Source organism: Bidens hawaiensis, unplaced genomic scaffold (assembly GCF_021521415.1).
Source record: "Bidens hawaiensis isolate Kalapana, Puna unplaced genomic scaffold, B.hawaiensis_p1.1 tig00035432_1, whole genome shotgun sequence".
Taxonomy (NCBI): domain Eukaryota; kingdom Viridiplantae; phylum Streptophyta; class Magnoliopsida; order Asterales; family Asteraceae; genus Bidens; species Bidens hawaiensis.
In genome coordinates this window covers 72,465-93,677 of record NW_027496153.1, presented here as the reverse complement: position 1 = coordinate 93,677, position 21,213 = coordinate 72,465, and the positions used below count along the sequence as shown (strand labels likewise).

Genomic DNA, 21,213 nt, shown 5'->3' with positions numbered 1-21,213 from the left:
CCATACCGATAGGTGGTTTTTATATTGCTTAAGTCCGTCCTATGAACTAAAGGGTCTTTCAACCATACCAATAGGTGGTTTTCATGTTGCTTAGGTCCGTCCTATGAACTAAAATGTCTTTCAACCATACCGATAGGTGGTTTCCATATTGCTTAGGCCCGTCCTATGAATTTTAGGGTCTTTCATCCCTACCGATAGGTGGTTTCCATATTGTCTAGGTCTGACCTATGAGTTTTAGAAACTTTTATAGATACAAACACATAATAAGCATATTGCTTAGGTCCGTGCTATGAATTTTTTAGGGTCTTTTTATAGTTTTTTTCAATGTGAACGGACAATGGATAGTATATTGCTTTGGTCCGTCCTATGAACTTTTAGGGGCTTGGTCCATGCCGTTAACGATGATGGTCCACTACATTAGATGTCATGAACCTTTCGCCGTTACCGATGATGGTCCACTACATTAGATGTCATGAACCTTTCCACGGATGATCATCCACTTTAAAACAATCTACAAAATATTAATCTACAAGATATTATATTGGCTGGAGCCTCTCATGTTTGAAACTTGGAACCTAAAATATATCTTATTTATAAAGACAACTCGAATGTACTAATTTGCTTCTCAATTGAGTACCCCAATATACCAAACTTTCACCATATATGACATTAATTGCCAAGGTATTAAAAACTTTAAGAAATGAAGTGGGTATTATGTCATTGTGCCTAGCCTTCTTAATTTGTTTGGAGTTGTATTAGTGGATGCTGAGTAATACACAAGATAATGAACGAGAGATGATTTACATCCAACCTTGATCATAGGAAGAAAAAGGCACTTCACGGAATAATTTTCACGGTATGTTGGTGTATTTAGAAAACTCGAAATGAAGTGAGCTTTGATAATAAGCCCACGAACATAACTAAAACTTTGGAAGATATAAAGTCTTTGGGTATCTTTGGATTAGGGATGAGATTGGGACAATACATGTATTCGTACCCGTACCAACAATCAATAAAAACATGTCCCAATACTCGTACCAAAATTTTCGTTATGGTACAGTTACGGGTACGAGTATTTTGTACGGTACCCGTTTTTGTACTACTTTGCTTTTTTATTTCCAAATCTTTGACGATTTTGAAACCGGTACTGCTACGAGTAAAAAATAACCTGAATTAGTCCGAGTATCAGTACTTGCACAGGTACGTGACGTGTGCCAAAATGGTCGCCGATTTAATGATAAGATAGTATTTAAACTCTAACTCGATCGCCATCTTTTAGTGATTCGTTTGTTGGTTCGAGTCTTGGATGTTATATTATTGAATATTGAAGAAACGTTTGGTACTTGTTCAATAAAAACATGGTTGGGGAATTTATTTTATATATTAAATATGAATACTCCCAATTAAACCCCTATATATTCCAAACAAATACAAAATATCAAGCGTACCCGTATCGTACCCGATTGTTCTTGTACCGAAATTCAACAAAATGAGTACCAATACCCGTACCTAATAGGCTAAATCGGTAAGGGTATAGATACATGAACAAGTACTGTTCATGTATTTGAGATAAAATGCTAATCCCTATTTTGGATCAAGAACTGAACACCTTAAAGAAACATTTCTTGGCAAGACTAGATTAAGTTTTTTTTGTTGTAATTCTTTGTTTCTCCTTGTTGTTTTGTTTCTCTCTAGCTTCTTGTTAGTGGGTTTTAATGAAATTTGTAGTTAAAAAAAGAGATGATTTACGTTCATATTCATGTTTATTTAGGTGTATGAAAATAAAATTTATAAAATTATATGGTGTTTAACAAATAAAAAATGTTATTATGACAAAAATCTCTTTAAAGGTTTTAATTTTTTAAAAGAATTTTATTTACACACTTAAAAGAATATTGTATTAATGGTGAGATTGGTAGTTGTTTTCTTGGCTCAAGTGATTGCATAATGATGTCATTATCATGGTGTCCAATTGCGTATTTTAGGTCCAATGTTCTTCTAATTTTAACACGTAACACTTTATGGTGTGTAAATTCAATACCATTCTACTGTTATTTGACTTTTAGATATTCAATTGTTATTTGTTAACACGTAACGTTTTAGGTTCGGTAAGATAACAGCTTATTTTTTTATTTCCATGAAGATAATCTTATTAGATTGGAAGTTTTATTTAGGTAGGGTTTTAGCTAATTATTTTTTATTACCTTAAAATACGTGACTAGTTATATATATATATATATATCCACATGATTTGTTGAAAGTTCACATCTTATTCTTAAGTTAAGAAACTACACTTATGATTTAAATTATAGACTCGAGTCTCTACACTTTGAGCGTAGAATTGAAGAGAAAATGAGTGTATTTGAAAGATGGGCGAAAATATGATGTAACAACTATACGCTTAATCATTTGATAGGACGCATTGGAGGTTCTTTAAGATAATGGTTAATTAATATACACTGTTTATTCACTGGTGATGAAATTCAATATATATATATATATATATATATATATATATATATATATATGATCAGGATTATAAGAGAACTTTTTGAAATTGAAAACTATGAGAACCATTTGAACCATAAAAAACCTAAAAATAAAAATATCAGACGGGGTCCGATATTTTGAGAACCGGATTTGGGTTCCACGGTTCGGAGAGTTGAGAACTCTGGTGATGGACGAAGCACACAAGTCCCGATATTCTATCCACCATGGCTCAGATAAAATGTATCATGATTTAAAGGCATTTTACTGGTGGCCGAACATGAAAGCCGACATTGCCACCTACGTGAGAAAATGCTTGACTTGTGCCAGAGTCAAAATAGAATACCAGAAACCATCTGGTCTACTGCAGCAACCGGAACTCCCAATGTGGAAATGGGAACACATCTCAATGGATTTTATCACGGGTTTACCTAAGACACCGACGGGATGCGATACCATTTGGGTGATCGTTGACCGGTTGACTAAGTCTGCACACTTCTTAGCGATTAAGGAATCGGACAAAATGGAAAGACTGACTCACGTCTACATGAAGGAAGTAGTGTCTAGACACGGAGTGCCTGTCTCAATCATTTCTGATCGAGATTCTCGTTTCACTTCGCACTTTTGGAAGTCGCTGCAAAGCGCACTAGGCACCCGTCTTGATACGAGCACAGCATACCATCCTCAGACGGATGGGCAAAGTGAACGAACTATTCAGACCCTGGAGGATATGTTGCGTGCATGCGTGTTGGATTTCGGAAAAAGTTGGGAACCTCACTTACCTTTGGTAGAGTTTTCGTATAATAACAGCTACCACGCAAGTATTAAAGCAGCGCCGTTTGAAGCGCTGTACGGACGGAAGTGTCGATCACCACTCTGCTGGGCAGAGGTGGGTGACAGCCAAATCACTGGTCCAGAACTGGTACTCAAAACTTCGGAAAAGATTGTTCAAATCCGAAATCGCAAGGCAGCAGCACGAGATCGCCAAAAGAGTTACGCCGACAAGCGCCGAAAACCTCTCGAATTTCAAGTGAACGATCGAGTGTTACTCAAAGTCTCACCTTGGAAAGGTGTGGTTCGCTTTGGTAAGCGAAACAAACTCAACCCACGATATGTTGGTCCCTATCGAATAACTGAGCGCATTGGTCCGGTGGCGTACCGACTGGACCTACCAACGGAACTCAGTGGCGTACACAATGTATTCCACGTGTCCAATTTGAAGAAATGCCTACCTGATGAAACCCAAGTAGTCCCTTTGGAGGAACTGCAAGTTGATGAACAGTTACGTTTCATTGAGGAACCAGTCGAGATTTTAGATTGGGAAACCAAAACGCTCAAGCACAGCAAAATTCCAATCGTTAAGGTTCGTTGGAACTCGAGACGTGGACCAGAGTTCACGTGGGAACGCGAGGATCAAATGATGAAAAAGTATCCTCATCTTTTTGAAGGGCTGACCAAACACAGAAAACCGCGAAACCCGGCAAACCGTCAGAAATCACCGGAGGTATGAATTAAATTTCGGGACGAAATTTCTTTCAACTAGGGGATGATATGACAAACTGAAAATTTTTCTTACTTTTTCAGACACTCATCACGACTTGACTCAAATTTTCGGGACGAAAATTCTTTAACATGGGAATGATGTGACAATCGTCAATTTCAGGTTAACTCCGTTAACTCAACTCCGTCAATTCAAACTTAAGATCACTGAATCTATAACGCACACCTCATTACATTTAAACTAGGGTTTAAATGACGCTTAACACTTACTACATGTGTAGTCTTTCGGGAATTACACCAAAACGCAAACGAGTTGACGCAAACAATTGGTGAATAAACGAAAAACGTCAAAACAGTAATTATGTGATAATTATGTGTTAGACTTATGTGTTGTGTGATAACATCGTTATAAACACTAACTCAAGATGTAAACAAGTTAGTTTAAGCTAGATAAGTAATACTTAGAAGTGGAGGGGCCAAAGTGTAACATAGTATTATTATAAATAATAATAATAATAATAAACCCTAACTTATTATTTCTCTCCCCACACAATCCCGATCGGACCTTCTTCCCTTGGCTCCCTTGGCTGCCGCCACTCATACACACACATACAACCAAGATTTCAAGCCTTTGATTGAAGATTAAGGTGCTAGGAAGGTATAAACGACTATCCTATGCATCCTTTATACTTAATTTCGATGTTTAATGGGTTAATTGAAAACCCTAGAGGCCGATTTATGTGTGTATGTAATTCATATGATTGTTGTTGATTTGATGATGATTTGATAACTAGATTGGATATTGTTACATGTTAATTGCTTGTGTCTTTGATTTGAGTTCAAACAAAAACCCTAATCATGTATGTAATGTGTAATTGATGTGTATGGATAGTGATTATGGAGTCTAGAGTGTTATATGAATGAATGATGGTCCGTAGATAGTTAATATGTTGAGTTTGGATGCAAACAGTTTCTGGACAGATTGTGTTATTGATGTTTAATTGACTGTAACGAGGTGTAAATGTGAAAATTGGTTGAGATTATTGATACTACAGTAAACTAGGTTGAGTCTAGTTTCTAAAGAATATAAATTTGCAATTTTGGACGTGTAAAAGTTAACTTTTATGATTTTACAAAACGTTGTGCAAAGCTGAGTTGTTAGACCTGCTGTTAGGTTGTTTTGTAAATATTACATCTCATGAACTACGAGACCAATTGGGTTGGTTCCACTTCTGGAAGTTGACTTATTGAGTTAGGAACCTAACCCAAGTGGTCTTGCATTTATTGGATTTTTCGTTTAACGGAAATTTCAAATAACATTCTGTTGCGCATGAATTTGACTGTTATGAGTTTGCTGTAATGATTTGATGATTGTGAGAAACTTATGTGGAATAAAATATAATAAAATATGTTCTGGAAACCTAAGACATATATGCTTTTGTGATGATTTTTGGTAAATTAATTGTGATGCTATGATCGGTGAGATAGTACAATCTTTCAAGTAGAATTTCTGTCTCGGTGAAACTAGCTGCTGAATTTTGTGAAAATGCATGAAACATGATACTTGCTATATAATTGTTATGTTTTGACCAAATTGCCCTTGCGGGTAATAATTGCTAATTGATTGTCATGATTCGACCAAATTTCCCTCGTGGGGAATAATGGCAAGTTAATTGTTATGTGTTGACCAAATTGCCCTTACGGGAGTAATTGCTAGTGATGTACTTTATGAATACATGACACGTAAATAATTGCTTACACATGTAACGTATCACAAATACATTTGTTAAAGTCACACACGATTCACAAACGAAACACGAAACATGTTATGTGCATAGGTATTATGTGCCGGGTCTAGAGACTCGATAATATTCCGACACTTAGAAAAATCTCTTTTTTGTTTTAGAACGCTAGAGAGAGTTTTTCTGTGACGCGCATCTTGGTGAATTATTTTGGGAATACTTCGCAAACAGTGAGTTTCACTTTCCCCTTTTTAACTTTTTAAACGCTTTTCACTTGGGGGAGATAACATACTCCGAAACGCATTTAAGATTTTGTTAATATAGATTATATATCACTTGTAAAGACTAAGTGGCAAACCAATAACTAAAGTCCTTCATTCACATCGAACCGTTTAATATTGGATAATAGCGAGTCATTGTTGAGTAGTACTACTGGGTTTGACAAACCCCACCCAACGCTTAACTCGACTAGAGGTCGAGTGGGTGTAATCTTGGCTAAACACATACCATGGTCGGGATAGACCTGGTGGCAAGGCAAATGATAAACAGTCAGCTTCGGTGTCGAACACTTAGTGATACTTGTTTTATAGGCTAGCTACCTATAGATATATAATTGACATAACACTATCTGGTAACGCAAAACGCTGTAACGCAAAACGCTTAACGCAAAACGCTGAACGCAAACGCTAAACGCTTTATTTTATATAAACTTGTGAACTCACCAACCTTGTGTTGACACTTTTAGTATGTTATTCTCAGGTAGCCGAGGCGGGCGCGCGGTTTAGGATCATGCATTGCTTGAAACACTTTTAATTATGCAAACTTATTTTAAACTGTTATCATTGGGTTTTAAGTCGTCCTGCGTGACGCAACATTGGTTTCTATGGTTTTTACGCTTCCGCATTTAATTACTCGTAAACGTTTTCATGGTTTTGAAACTTTGTTTTATGATTTGATTATAACTAATGATTCCGATCCTGTTAGTTCACACCCTCTGACGGTAAAATTCCGTTAGTGGATTTTGAGGATATGACAGTTTGAGTAGGTGAGGGTATAACGTTGATGTGTTAGGTTTCGTTTATATTTGAGGAAAATATTTGAGTGCTCGGGAAACTTTTGAAATGGAATGGTGGTAGTTTGAGATGGGATATGGGTGTTTGGGAACTTGTGGTTGCGTTTAGTGAGATTTTTGTCTCATAATAAGTATTAAACTGAAGATATCATAATTTATAAATAATGTTTGAAGCATCCATGAAAATTTTGATAATTAAAATTAAAAGTTAATATATGTATAAGTATATATATTATATAAATAGAAATGTTTTGAGATCCGAGTGTGTGAATCACACACCTTTTTTTTATAAAGATTAAAATAATTTTTTTTTGCTTATGAGGAAATTTAAAATAAGTAAATTGAATGTCAAAATTTGTTATGAGGTTTCAATATTAAATGATGAATGTCGTCTTTGGGAAAAACAAAGTTGCGAAATGAGATTTTTTTTGCCAAGTTCGTTATTTAATATCGTGTAACAAAAATATCATGGTAAATTAAATGACCGGCATTGTAAATCGAGAAATCATAAGTAAACTATTTTGATCTTTAAAGTAAAATTTCTATAAAGTTTTGCATGAGAGTTTCAAGAAGATTACAAACTATAAGTTTGTGACTTTCTTGAAAGATAATGACAAAACTATCATAAAAATTTTAAAACGCGTAAAATCGTATGATGTAAATTTTTTTTATTTGCGAAAATTTATAACGAACCAAATGTTGCATGATGAAAGTTGTTATGAAAATAAATTTGGATAGCGAAAATTTTACCACGGGTATTATATAATATAATTAAAACGTTGTGAAAAGTTTCAAAAAAATTAATATTGTGAAAGGATCGTTCAAAATAAACGGAATAGTTATAAAAATGAAATTTTTATACAAATTTTTTTGTACAAGGACTTTAAATAAATTTAAAGTTTATTTAATAGAAGATTTACTTGAAAAGTTGAGGTGAATTTATCATAAAACCTTCTTAATATGATGAAATTTATATAATAAGATTTTCGTTTGTAAATCGTCTTAATGAAAATAAATGGCATATTAAAAATTATTATGAACAGATCAAACTCTATATATACATATATTTATTTATTTAATTCCCTTTTTATAACGAAGAGATTTTAATGAACGTAATTGTAATAAAAATCCTTGTGAAATCAAAATGAGAAAATTGGTGTAAAACTTTACCATATAAAATCGAGATATAAAAGAATTATTAACAATAAAAAAAATATAACATTCATAAATGAAGACTTGTGATAAGGATTTATAATAAAATAAAGGGAAAAATAGTTTAAATTTTGAAACATAATAATAATGTTTTAAGATTTAAAGGTGAGAAAAATCGTGCATGAACCACCATGACTTGATATTTCGACACTGAAAACCTTTTTACAAAACTACTATGTTGGAGTCTAAATATGTGCACGTACCACCGCGTCTTCTTCATGTTTTCGACTCAAATAACAATGATAACACAATAAATCGAGATACAACGTCATGCCATAGCACTAGTCCACGAAATCACCGTAGTCCTATTGTTTTAACACCAAAAATTAGGATGGCGAGCGGAACGCTCGCATTCGACAACTTAATGTGGTCATCTCATATGAGACAATCTTTAAGGAGATTTGAAACAACGGGATCCAAGTTAAGCTTGTGATCCATAAAACACAATAAAAATCTAATGTTTTTGCGTTTTAAGGTAAGGATACCTTGGAGTACTATGAAAGTGTGTGTATGTGTATATTTATGATTTGATAAAATAAATAAGTATATAAAAAAACAAGTGCATTGAACAATCAAGTAGGGTAAACACGAATAGGCAACACGTATAAGGACCCTAAAGTAAAGACTATACTAGGTCGTTACGTCTAACCACCTATCCTATAGTCTTGTGGCTCTGATACCAATCTGTCACACCCCGACCAAAGGCGGCGGAACATGCCGGGGTGCAACGTGATTGGACAAATACACAAGACACTATTTAAAGTGACAATATTTATTTAACTCATTTTATTTCAACAAATCAAATAAACAACACATCTCGTTCACACAAACAAGTTGAATACAAGTAACATTTATATTGTTCGTTTTGCTAATATCCTAAAGGTCTTGGTAACGTTTTCATCAAGTCCTCGAGTCAAGTCAAGCCTGTAACATTTCATAAAATAAAGTTTGTCAACACAAAGGTTGGTGAGCAATTCATAAGTTTGAGCATATAAGTATATAGTAATAAAAAGCCACAAAACTTGTATACAAAACAATAAATAAAAGCAACAACTTGGATAAATTGACAATCGCTAATAGAATTACGTTAGCGCCACCTAGCTACAAGGGGTTGCCATGTAGTCTAGGATTTAATAGAATATCGTTAATCGCATTACGTTAACGACACCTTGCTACAAGGGGATGCCAAGTAGTCTAGGATTTAAAGATTCAACCAACCGAAAGCGATAAACACATAGACATATAGCATAGAACACCAAATCAAGCAAGTACTTAAGTAATGTATACAATCACGTTTGTGGGTTTAAGATTAAAGTAAATAAAGCATTTAGTTTGATAAGTATGAAATGTCACCCCAAAACGGAAGATGGAAAAAGGGGTATGAAAGTACTCACTTCGATTGATGAACCGAGAAATAAATAGATAAATAAATGAAGCTCGAACGGTAAACGAACAGATCCGACTTGAAACGATAAACACCTTAGCTAAAATAAATAATGTAATATATATTAATGAGCTTGAAACCATGATGAAACTATATTGAAAACAATAAACGATGAGGTGCGGTTGTAAATCGGATTACCGGTTAATTTGTTAACGATTATGGTCTCGTACTTAATTGATAATTTAAAATAAAATATTATTATTTTATTGGGCTTTTGAATAACTAAACAAATATCAAAATAGAAACAAGACGGGCTTAATTTAAGAGTTCGGTTTTATAAAAAGAATAGGTAATAAAGTTTATAATATTATTGATAATAAGGATAGTAATGATAATAATAACTTTAGAACGTGTTATATATATATATATATACGTGTGTGTGTGTGTGTATTTAAATATGTATATATAGATATGTATAAGATAAAGATGATAATAGTAATAACAATAATTATTATTAATAATACAAGTAATAATAGTTATAGAATAAAAGCCTTGGTATTAATTAAAGTGTTGTTAGTAAAGATAATAATAATAATAATAATAATAATAATAATAACAATAAAAATAATAATAATAAATAATAAATAATATTCATGGTAAATAATGATACCACCCTCGATGTCGGTTCGAGTTCTAAACGAGTTCACAAAAATAAATATAATAATGTTATTGTTAATAATTTATGATAGAAATATGGTTTTAATAGATAATAATAATAATAATAATAATATGACTTTTAATAATATTAATAACCACTTTAATATTTATAATAATGATAATAATAATAACATTAATAAGGAATACATATATTAGTAAGTTTAACATAATAATACTAATAATAATTTTTGTATAAAATATTAACACTAGTAGTAACCGAGATTTGTTAAGTGTAAAAATAACATTAAAAACCGGTCTAAGTGAGACCCGAACCCGAGATCTCTAGTTTAACAATTTATGGACAAAACTCAACCGAAACCAAGGTAAACAATTGTTAATAAAACCCATAAGAGACTTGGTATATCTATTACCCGATCGTTCATCTTTTACCCAAATCAAGACAACTCAATACCCAAATCAACCCGTTTCAAATAATATAGCCAACAATAAAACCGATTTTTAACGGTTTAAATCTGACAATCTCTATACGAAAATAAACAATACCAAAACTCGAATTAACTTTATCTATTATATGTTCACGTGTCGTGGTTCTGTTTCGGGAAGGAATCGAGTCAAAAATGCCGGAGATTTGAAGACGACATCCGGAGAGGGAGAGAGAGCAGTGAAAGAGATGGCGCGAGAGAGAGATAGAGAGAGAGAGAGAGAGAGAGAGAGCCGTCGTGAGAGAGAGAGAGAGAGACGGAGAGAGAGAGAGAGCTGTCGTGAGAGAGAGACAGTGAGAGAGATCGACGGAGAGAGAGAAGAGAGACAGAGAGAGAGCTGCTGTGAGAGAGAGAGACAGCAAGAGAGATCGACGGAGAGAGAGAGGAGAGAGGGACGGAGCAGCGAGGGAGAGAGAGAGCACGGCTGCGGGAGAGAGGGAGAGACGAAGGGTGGCCGAAATCTTGGGCTTGCCGGAAAAACGTCCACAAGGGGGTGGCGGCTGTGTGTGGTGTGTGTGGCTGGAATGATGGCTGCGGTGGAGTTGGTGATGGTGGTTGTGCTCGCCGGAGGTCGTGGCCGGCGGGTGGCGGCGGCGGGTGGCGGCTGCCGGAAGTAGGGAGGAAGAAGAGGGTGATGGGTGATAATAATAATGTTAGGGTTAGGTTATATTTTTCTTTTTATATGCATAACATATTTTCAAAGCCGTCCCCTCAAGTTTCAATCGTTGTTTAACACGAGTTTAAAGGTTTTCAAAGTTTACAACAAGTTTACGAAATCCGTTTGAACCTCTTATGTTTTTCTTATCCACACTATATTATGACAAACATCGGTTTATTTAAGATTGAGGTCTATAATAATATTATATAATAATGTAATAAAGTTCTAAAAAAAGTTGAGTCGGTTTTACAAAATAAAAGTTTACAAAACGAAAACAACTCGATACTCGAATTTGACGAATGTCACATTGAGCCCCCCCCCCCCTCCCGGATTTTTTTTATACATATTAAGCCCCCCCCCCCCCCCCCCCGAAATACTTTTTCCAAAGAATAATACTGGTTTGTGGTTCCACTGATTTTTGTTATATAAGAACCCAACGTTTGGTTTTTATTTTATATAAAATCTATTTGTTATTATAATTTTCTTTTTTTAAAAGAATTCCCAAACTTTAAGGACTTGATTGTAACCAAACTAAAGTTGTTAAAACCAATCTAATAAATGAAAAAATTGATAATAACAAATTCACAATCGACGTTTCATATTACTAGGGTGGCCGGCTCCAATCTGGCAATCTCCATCTTTAATCTTCATCAATCATCTGCGCCTTCTTCATCTACGCCTTCATCGTCATCAGCTGCTAGCGCGGCCGCTGTGTTTCGCCGCCAAACCTGCACCCTGCACGGCTGCACCCCACTGAATCAGTCTGTCACCCGACACCCGAGTCATGGTAATAGTTTATTTGGGTTATAATTACTTAATTAGGGTGTATTTATTTGAACTTAGGGTTGATTTTGGTTAAAATTAGGGTCGGAAATAGTATTGTAATTTAACTAAAGCGTACTGTTGTTGTTTTGTTAGTAGTTATATCATGAAAAAGACGAAAACTCCTCATTCTTTTTACAAAAAAATTGATGATGGATAAGAGAGTAAAGGTCACAAAGCTTCAACAAGTGAGTCGAACCAGCCGGTTAATTCTTCTACCAGGTACTCACCCAATCACCCTTCATTGCAATGTCATTCTTAGATCGTCTTAAGTATTTTAGGTCTTTTGTTGTTAACAAAATATGTATTTGGTTTTTTTGTAAGAACGGTGTTTTGAATGAATGAAGAAAAAGTATTTATTTAGATTTTATATTGTTAGACCCGCCCCGCCCCGCCGACTTGAAAATTTTTTATTGTTTGATTTTGACCCGACCCAAACCGAACTGATGACCCGAAATTTTCTAGATCCATAACTTCGCCCACACCCCCCCCCTCACCCCCCGATGATTTTGGTCAAGCTTCGCCACTGTGTAAATAATTGGTGAGGATAAAAATCAAAGCTAATATATTAGTTGCTAACTTTGTTTTCTCTGTTATGGGTTTAAACTTTAAACCCCAAGCATTTTGTCATTTTCTTTTGGATTAAATACCCATGTTGAGGACCATATGTCCATATCTTTATGAGCTAGTAAGCTTACATGGAAAAGTCATAAAGTTGATTTTATATAAGCAAATCATATTCAATGTGTAATATCACTTGGTGCAAAAAACTTGACTTTGGCCAAACTTGTATCAGTTTAGAAACCGGCATATAAGAGCACACGGAGTGGTTTATGGTTTCTTTCTAAGGCTATTTAGTGTATGGGCTACAAAATAGGACGTTTTATACCATGTGGCGCCTAATCAGTAAAAAGAGAGTTTTTGTTTTAGAGGTGTAATGATGTTGTAGCCCAATATGTATGTGTATATATATATATATAAAAGAAAACATAAAAATCCTATGTGTCGCGATGTGGTCGCTCCCCCTTTTTTTGGAGTCACCAGATTTGCTTGATTTTAAATGGAGGCTTCCCATACATTTGACCCGAATTCATGGGTATGAGTTTTACCAAACCCAGATATTCCTTAAATAGACTATAATATCTCATTAAATTAAAAATTATTCTCACCAAATTATTGATGTAAAAATCCTATAAAATAGGATATACTAAAAATTAATATCTTATTTAGTTTAAAAAAGATATATATAATATTTAAATTAAAAAGCCAATTTTATAGTAAAAAAAATAAACGAGCCTTGGGTCTCATCAAACCATAAGTATATTATTAACAATTATATATATTATTTATAATTAAAAAACTAATTTTATAGGAAAAAAAACGGGTCTTGGGTCTCATCAAAACCATATAACTTTTAAACCGGGTTATAACATATCATTTATTTGTAAAAAAATTATCATCAAACCATAAGTATATTATTAACTTTCATACAATAAAAAAATATATATATTCAAAAAATAAATAAATATTAGAAAAAACAATATAAAACAACCCCCGTAATACGGGGGATAAAAACTAGTATATATATAAATATATGAGAAAGTGAATATGGGGCTGTTAAGCATCCAAACTTACATGTGAAACCACCAAAATTACGTAGTTTTGATTAACAATTCTTAAAAAGTTGATTTTATTCATTTCTTATTTTAGTTTTCTCTCAATTAAAAAGAGGCTAAATCCCTAATTCAACATCATCGAGTATTAATTCTTCAAATCTAAAGCAACTCATATTCACAATCTTTAATCACAATTTTCATATCAAAAGGTTTCTAAGCCCATTTTATTCAAAGACGTCCTACTATTCTCATTATTGATACTTCTCCTTGATGTGTCGACGACCACTCCTTTTCTCAAGTCTTATTATTCCGATTTACAAATATGAATCATTTTTGTTGCCAAAGTAAAGAATAAAAAAATCTATTATTAAAGAAATTGTGTGTGGGTTCTCATGGCAGCACGTCCAGAACTTGTGCTCCAAAGATTAATTTTGTTTTAAAACTTTTTTTTAAGAGAGTAGTTTTAAATGAATTGGAGGTATTTAATCTAAGAATTATGATTGAAGATTGAGAAAGATAATTTGCTTGCAGATGAAAGATTGATCCAATGATAGATTATAAGTTAAGGATTTAACCTAAATTTGCCAAACTGATTGAAATAAAACAAATATAAGAAAGGAATAAAATCATATTTTTTAGGAATTGTTAATCAAACTACGTAGTTTTGATGGTTTCACATGTAAGTTTGGATGCTTAACATATAATATTTCCAAACAAACAAGCCGAAGACAAAAACTAGTCGCCCAGCCCTTTGTCGCCCATCTTGTCGCCCCCGGGGGCGTTGTTCTCGCTCCTAGTCGCCCAAAATTGTAGCCCACTACACATGGCCTAATGGGTCAAATGGGTTAGCTAAAAGATATATGCAAAAAGAAAACGAGTCATATGAGTCGAGCTCTGCCTGGATCAAAATGGCCTACTCATCTAGACCTACATGCATAGCTAGAGGTGGCAATTGAGTTGACCGGTTGGGCATGTCAAACGGGTTGGATAATGTGTCAGAGATGGGTATAGGTCAAAATAAACCAGGTTGGGTTGGGCTAACCCGTCAAGACCTTTTGTCCTTTATTCTATAATTTAGTAAAACTAATGTATTATAAAAAAATATGTTGTTAAAACAATGATATAGTTTTTCTTAAAGTGTACAGCATTTCAAAACATTTTTGGTGACTTGACCCTTCAATCCATTTGACCTGTTTCTTTTTAACCAAGTTTGAAAAAAAATATACATATACCTTTAGCTAATTTAAAAAAAGTTACCCTATAGAGATTAAATGCAACCCAGATGAACTCATATGACCTGTTTAACATCTTTTTGCCCATTTTGAATAATATAATAAATAATTAGTGTATTAGAAAAAAACAAAAATAAATAAATAAAAACTATATTGTGAAAATAATTTTACAGATTTTTTTTAAATAAAATGATTTTGAAGGTTTAAAGCATTACCAAAAACGTAGTCATTTTTGACACCATTAACCCATTTGCTCCGTTTCAACTCAAATCGACTCAATTGTATGTTAATAATGGGTCAAAATTGCAACATCCAGCCACGCAGTTCAAGTCGCAGTAAGACTGCATTTTGCTATCAGCATTAGTTCAATTGCATACATGATATAAACAAACATATAAAAAGCTGTAAACAATAACAAGAAATCCTATTACTATGTAAATGCCTCCACATTACGAACAAAAAGTCAAAGACCACAGCTAGCACTCAAAGGACACTCGAGCAAAGGTGTTAACGAGCCGAGCTGCTTATGAGCCACTGAAGATTGGTTCACTAAAAGCTCGAACGGAGTCGAGCTTAAAGGAGCTCAAGTCTGGGCCTAAACTGAAGCTCATAATATATATGAGCTCGAGTTAGAGCTTCATATCCACGTCTTGCGAGCCTAAATCCAGTTATTTATGTAAATATAATAACTATAATTTAAAATAAACAAATAATAAGTATCTAATAAATATTTTTATTTATAATTATAATACAAAATAACCAAATAATATGATGCATTGTATATATGCATAATTATAATTACATGGATTTAAAAAAAATAACTATATGTGTATATAAATTAGTGAATTTGGGATAAGATCGTTGAACTTCATTCCTTGAGTCATTAATAATTACTACAACCCGCAACCACCATCATAAGTACATAATTGCGTAACGTTACTTTTAAAAAGCAAAAGGCCACCGCTTCACTAATAAGGACACCCGGGGAGAGGTGTAAACGAGTCAAGCTGCTTATTATCTACTCGAGATTGGGCTGCTAAAAGCTCGAATGGCGTAAAGCCTAAAAGAGCTCAAGCCGGAACTTAAACTGAAGTTCATAAATATAAATTAGCTCCAGCCAGGGCTTCTTATACTGAGCTTGACTAGGCTCCTAAGACTAAATCCTATTATTTATGTAACTTTTTTATATATACTAAATGCATAAGTACTCAAAAAAGATTATTATATATAATTACAATAAAAAATAACTAAATAATATGTATGATGTTATATATTTATAATTATAAGTAAATATAAATTAGCTATATATGCAAACAATTAGTAAATTTGGGATAAGATTGTTGAAAATCACTCCCTGAGTTATTACATGCATGACGCATACTATAATCCGCAACCACCTTCATTAAATTTCATAATTGCCTAACAGATATGCTTCATGTTACTTACAAAAAGCAAAGGCCACCGCTTCACTGGTAAGCACACCGACTAGGGGCATAACCAAGCCAAGGCGCTTGTGAGCTACTCAAGATCTAGCCGTTAAAAGCTTGAATGAAGCCTAGCTTAAATGAGTTTGAGTTCGAGCCTATAAAAACAACATGATCTTGAGCCAGAGCTTTATATAACGAGCTTGACTAGGCTCCGCGAGCCTAAAGTCTACTATTTATGTAACTATAATACAATTTTGTAATACAATTGTCATATAAGTGCATAATATAATTATAATATAGTTACAAGTATAAGTCTATATAGAAGAACTATACGTGTATCACAAACAAACAAACGTGCCAAGTAATACAAGCCTTACCTGCATCTTAGAATATAGAGAGGTTAAATTTGCGATAAGATTGTTCAACTTCTGTCAATTGGTTATTACATAATTACTATAACCCATAGACACTGCCATTAAATTTCATAATTACGTAACAAAAATGCGTTCACGTTACTTTAAAAAAGCTAGAGGCCATCGGTTTAGTCAAGGAAACCTGACTAGAGATGTAAACGAGCCAGGTCACTTGTGAGCTACCACAGTATCGTAAAAACTATACTATTAATATAACAACAATGAAAGCAATTTTGCTTAAAGAAAGCAAATGTGGTTGAAAATACTTTGGCAAAACCCAAGCCCGATGGGTATACCACATGGGAATGGTATACCCACAACAGGACGGGTATTGGGCCGGGTAGGGATTGGTTTTTACAAAATTTTCGTGGGATTAGTTGATACCGGGCCGATTACCCGAAATCACATACCCGCTTACCTAAACCTTATGCCCGAATACAAATTAGATACAAAAATTTATTTATATTTTCTCTTAATCCTTGTATATTTATGCTTCATTAGATAAAAATTCTAGTTTTCTTTTGGGATATCTACTTATTGATATTATTTATACTTTGTATGTTGTGAAGTATATATATAAAATTATATAAAAATTTATAATTATATTATTAATTTATGATAACATTTATGTATGTAATGTATCATATATAATTTGTAATAATTGTATAAACTAAAATTATACATTAATCATAATGGTAAAAAATGTACTTGGAAATCCAATGAGTATATATTAACAAACTAACGGGTATACCCAATACCCGCGAGTATGCCCAACACCATCGTTATTGGGCCGGGTATGGGACTCAGATTACCAATACCCTGCCCGAACCCGACTGACTGCCATCCCTGCCCATTCGACTTGTTTCTTTTCAGCTAAGCTAAATGCAACCAAATCGACCCATTTGCATGTTAATTGGGTCAAAACTGTAAAGGGTGCGTTCGCTTCGTGGAATTTATTTTTTTACAGGAATTGTAATTGGGTTTTAAATTGGAAATGGAATGGAATGCTTGAAAAATCTATAATGTGTTCAGTTAACTTGTTAATGGAATTGAAATTTACCTCCTTTCAACTCACCCAGCCCGCCCACCCAAGCCCAAGCCCAACACCCTCCCCCCCTCCCAACCACCCCAAAAAGATGCTTAAAATTAAATCACACCACTTAAATTCTAATTCCTTTGATTTATACGATTTTGTGAAACGAACACACCCTAAGGTTTCATTTAACATATATAGTTTACATATCACATGAAAAGGAAGAAAAAGAGAGACGACAAAACACAAAGAAAGAAATATTAACAGCATATCATTTTTCACTTAAGCTACTAGCTCATTTCTGACCAAAGGCACAAGGCTCTCTTGATAAACAAACATGCTAATAAGAGGAGTATCACCCATCCACATTTCTATGGTGCGCTTCTCTTGAAGATCATAATCTACGAGCCATTTTCCGTCAACTTCCAAGAGCACGTCCCTGACTTTTTTTTGTATAGATGAGTGGTTTTACAGTCGGGTACGGCCAGGGTGTCATATCCCTTATTGTCAGAGCAGCCAACTTGCTCCATGATTCCTTGACATCATATTCACCCATCACCCAAATATCAGCATTGTACACCTCATGAATACAAATCACACAAAGACGTCCTTCTAATATTCCCAAATCGGTAGCCGTAATATTGTTAGGATATTGAGGTTGTGGCACCGTATGAAAGCTTTGGGTAGCAAGGTCAAAGGCATATATCAAATAATCCTTATATGGAAAGGGCATTTGATTTACAAGCCAGTGGACCGAACCATTGACAAACACACCTTGACCATAACAATTCACCGGGATAAAACTTGAGGGTAAAGCCTGCTCCACTGATTCCCATGTGTCCAATTTCAGACTGTAAACGGCAACTCTGTAAACCATACTTTCACTAGTAAAATGTGATAATCTTACCACCTGATAGTCGTCGGTTACATGATCATAACCTAGTTGGTCATAGGTAATTATGTCTAAGTCATCAAGTGGCTCGTAAATTGATCTTGGTATCAGTTTATACTTTCTGGTGGACGGGTTCCATAACAAAATTGACCTTTCGTCTGGACCGTTCGATAAACATACCAACCCATGGCACGAGCCGAGAATCAGAGGGTAAGCAGTCAATTCAAAAGGAATTTCTAACGTGACACCACTTGGATTACGCAAGGTAACTGGGAAATGGGCGTGTCCAGAAAAATAAAGAATTTTGTTTGTTTCCATTGATTTTTGCATGTGAAGATTCACAAAATAAGGGCCGTCAATCAGGGCACGCAAAGATTTTGAAACAGATCTGCACTGAAGCAGAGACTTCACCGGCAAGCGTAAAAGCATATCTTCTAGCACTCCTGCTGGAAACGGAACGTCTGACATTTTACTGAGAAATTGGGATATTTGATTTGATGGAGGAACTAAATAACTGATTGGGATTTTTGATTTGATGGAGGAGATGAAATCTTGATGGTGCATATATAGCACTTCAGAAATGGCAAATAAGTAAATTTTGAATAAGTCTACGTAATCGCACTCGGTGATTTTTGACTTAATTACTATAATCCCCAACCGCCACCTAATTTGATATAGCAAAAGACCACCGCTTCAATCATAATGACACCCGACTAGAATAACTGATTGGGGTGTAAACGACCCGAGTCACTCGAGATCGGCACAATAAAAGATGGAATTGAATCGAGCTTAAAACAAACTCGAGCTCGAGCCCAAGCCTAATATGAAGCTCAGTAAATATATGAGCTCGAGCCTCAACTTCATATATCGTGACTAGGGCTCGCGAGCCTATATGAGCCTATTTTTTACATAAAAATTATAAACTTTAATTAGAATAATAAATATATAACTACATAATATATATTATTACATATAGCTATGCTAAATATAGCTAAATAATATATAATACGCATATAAACAAAACAATTAAATAATTAACAAATAGTCAAGCTCAAGCTTGAATATTGCTCGTAACCCGAGCTCAAGCTCTCTTAAGTTAATGTTGGGTGTGTAGGCTTAGACTAAAGGGCAGCCGATCTATTGTCTAATGGGATTTTAGTAGGTTGCCATATTTACGGTTTTCTTGTAATTCCGGATCACCTCAATAATGGGTCAACTTAGACCGAACCAAGCTAAACTCTTGTGCATTATATTTTCTGTTTTCTCATTTGGGCTCGTGTGTGTGTTTGTTTCCCTAAACCACCACCAGAAATATTATAATGAAATGTTATGAATTGATTAAGTTCTTAAAACAACTGTAACACCCCGACCAAAGGCGGATTATACATCGGGGCGCCACATATTGTTTCATTACTCGTGACACTATTGGGTGTCAATATTTAATAAATACATTCATTCGCGCACACGCAAAGTAGACAGAAGATAACATAAATCAACATAAATCATTATATTATAAGGCAAAATATTCGAACAACAATAACATGTCTTGATACATTTTAATCTAGGTCCAAAAGTAAAAACGTCCTACGTGTCCACAAGCTCCAAATGTAGCTACAACAAACCTGAACATGTGTTAAAATAAAACGTCAAACACTTGCGTGTTGGTGAGAAATCAAGTTTAATACAATACATAGATAACAATAAATCTGCGCGCAACACGTGTATGTCTGGTGTTTAACAAGGGTGTAATCAGATTGTGATCAAGCCTAAATAGATCATAGCTCATAGTTCATAGTTCAATCCGTGCTCCCAAATGAGCACAAAAACAAGAAAACATCTGTGCAAGTGTAAACAAAGAAAACCGTAAACGATAGGTCTCCCGTGTTCATCTAATGGATCCATGAAAACTGCGGAATAGGCCGAACAAAGCGGTTAATGATACACACATACAAATAAACAGCCAAGTAAACGTCCTCAACACATGGGATACTGCGCGACTAAAGTTCATAAACAAGTTTAAGACTCAAGTTTGTACGAACACATGAACATCCCAAAACATTAAAAATAAAAAGGGATTAGGTACGAGATTACTCACTTGATAAACGATGCGGTGTAAGATAAAGCAAGAACCAACTTTAAACAAGCACAAGTTAACCTATAATTAAGGGTTATTGTTTTAACGATTGGTTTTAAGTCTTGAATATAAGTTAGCATAATTAATAAGTAAATTATTATATATAATATATATTACCGGAAAAGCAGGGCAGAACAGGGAGGAAGACGGAGGCAGAGAGGGAGGCGGCAGAGAGAGCAAGGAGGAGGTTAAATTAAGTGTTTGTGTGTGTAGTGTTAGGAAATTAACATTATTATTTATAGAGAAACCCTAGGGAACACAATCCCTAGAAAAAGGGGAAAAGATCTCAAAAAGCAAAAGATTCCAAAAGTAAAAGATATCAAAAGATATGGCAGCTGCAGGGGAACAAGGAAAAGCTGACAGGTAACAGTAAACATGCATGGGCGGGTCAGATAAAGGTACTGGTCAAGCATGGAAAAGCAGATCTCA

At 34.4% G+C, this 21,213-nt stretch overlaps 1 protein-coding gene across 1 annotated transcript; it reads right to left on the bottom strand.

The window, feature by feature from the left end:
* Positions 1-17,941: 17,941 nt before the first annotated feature.
* Positions 17,942-19,991, bottom strand: LOC143587259 (F-box protein CPR1-like). The gene has a single exon (XM_077068599.1). The coding sequence runs from the start codon at positions 19,212-19,214 to the stop codon at positions 18,177-18,179; it is 1,038 nt and encodes a 345-aa protein (XP_076924714.1). The 5' UTR covers positions 19,215-19,991; the 3' UTR covers positions 17,942-18,176.
* Positions 19,992-21,213: the final 1,222 nt, after the last annotated feature.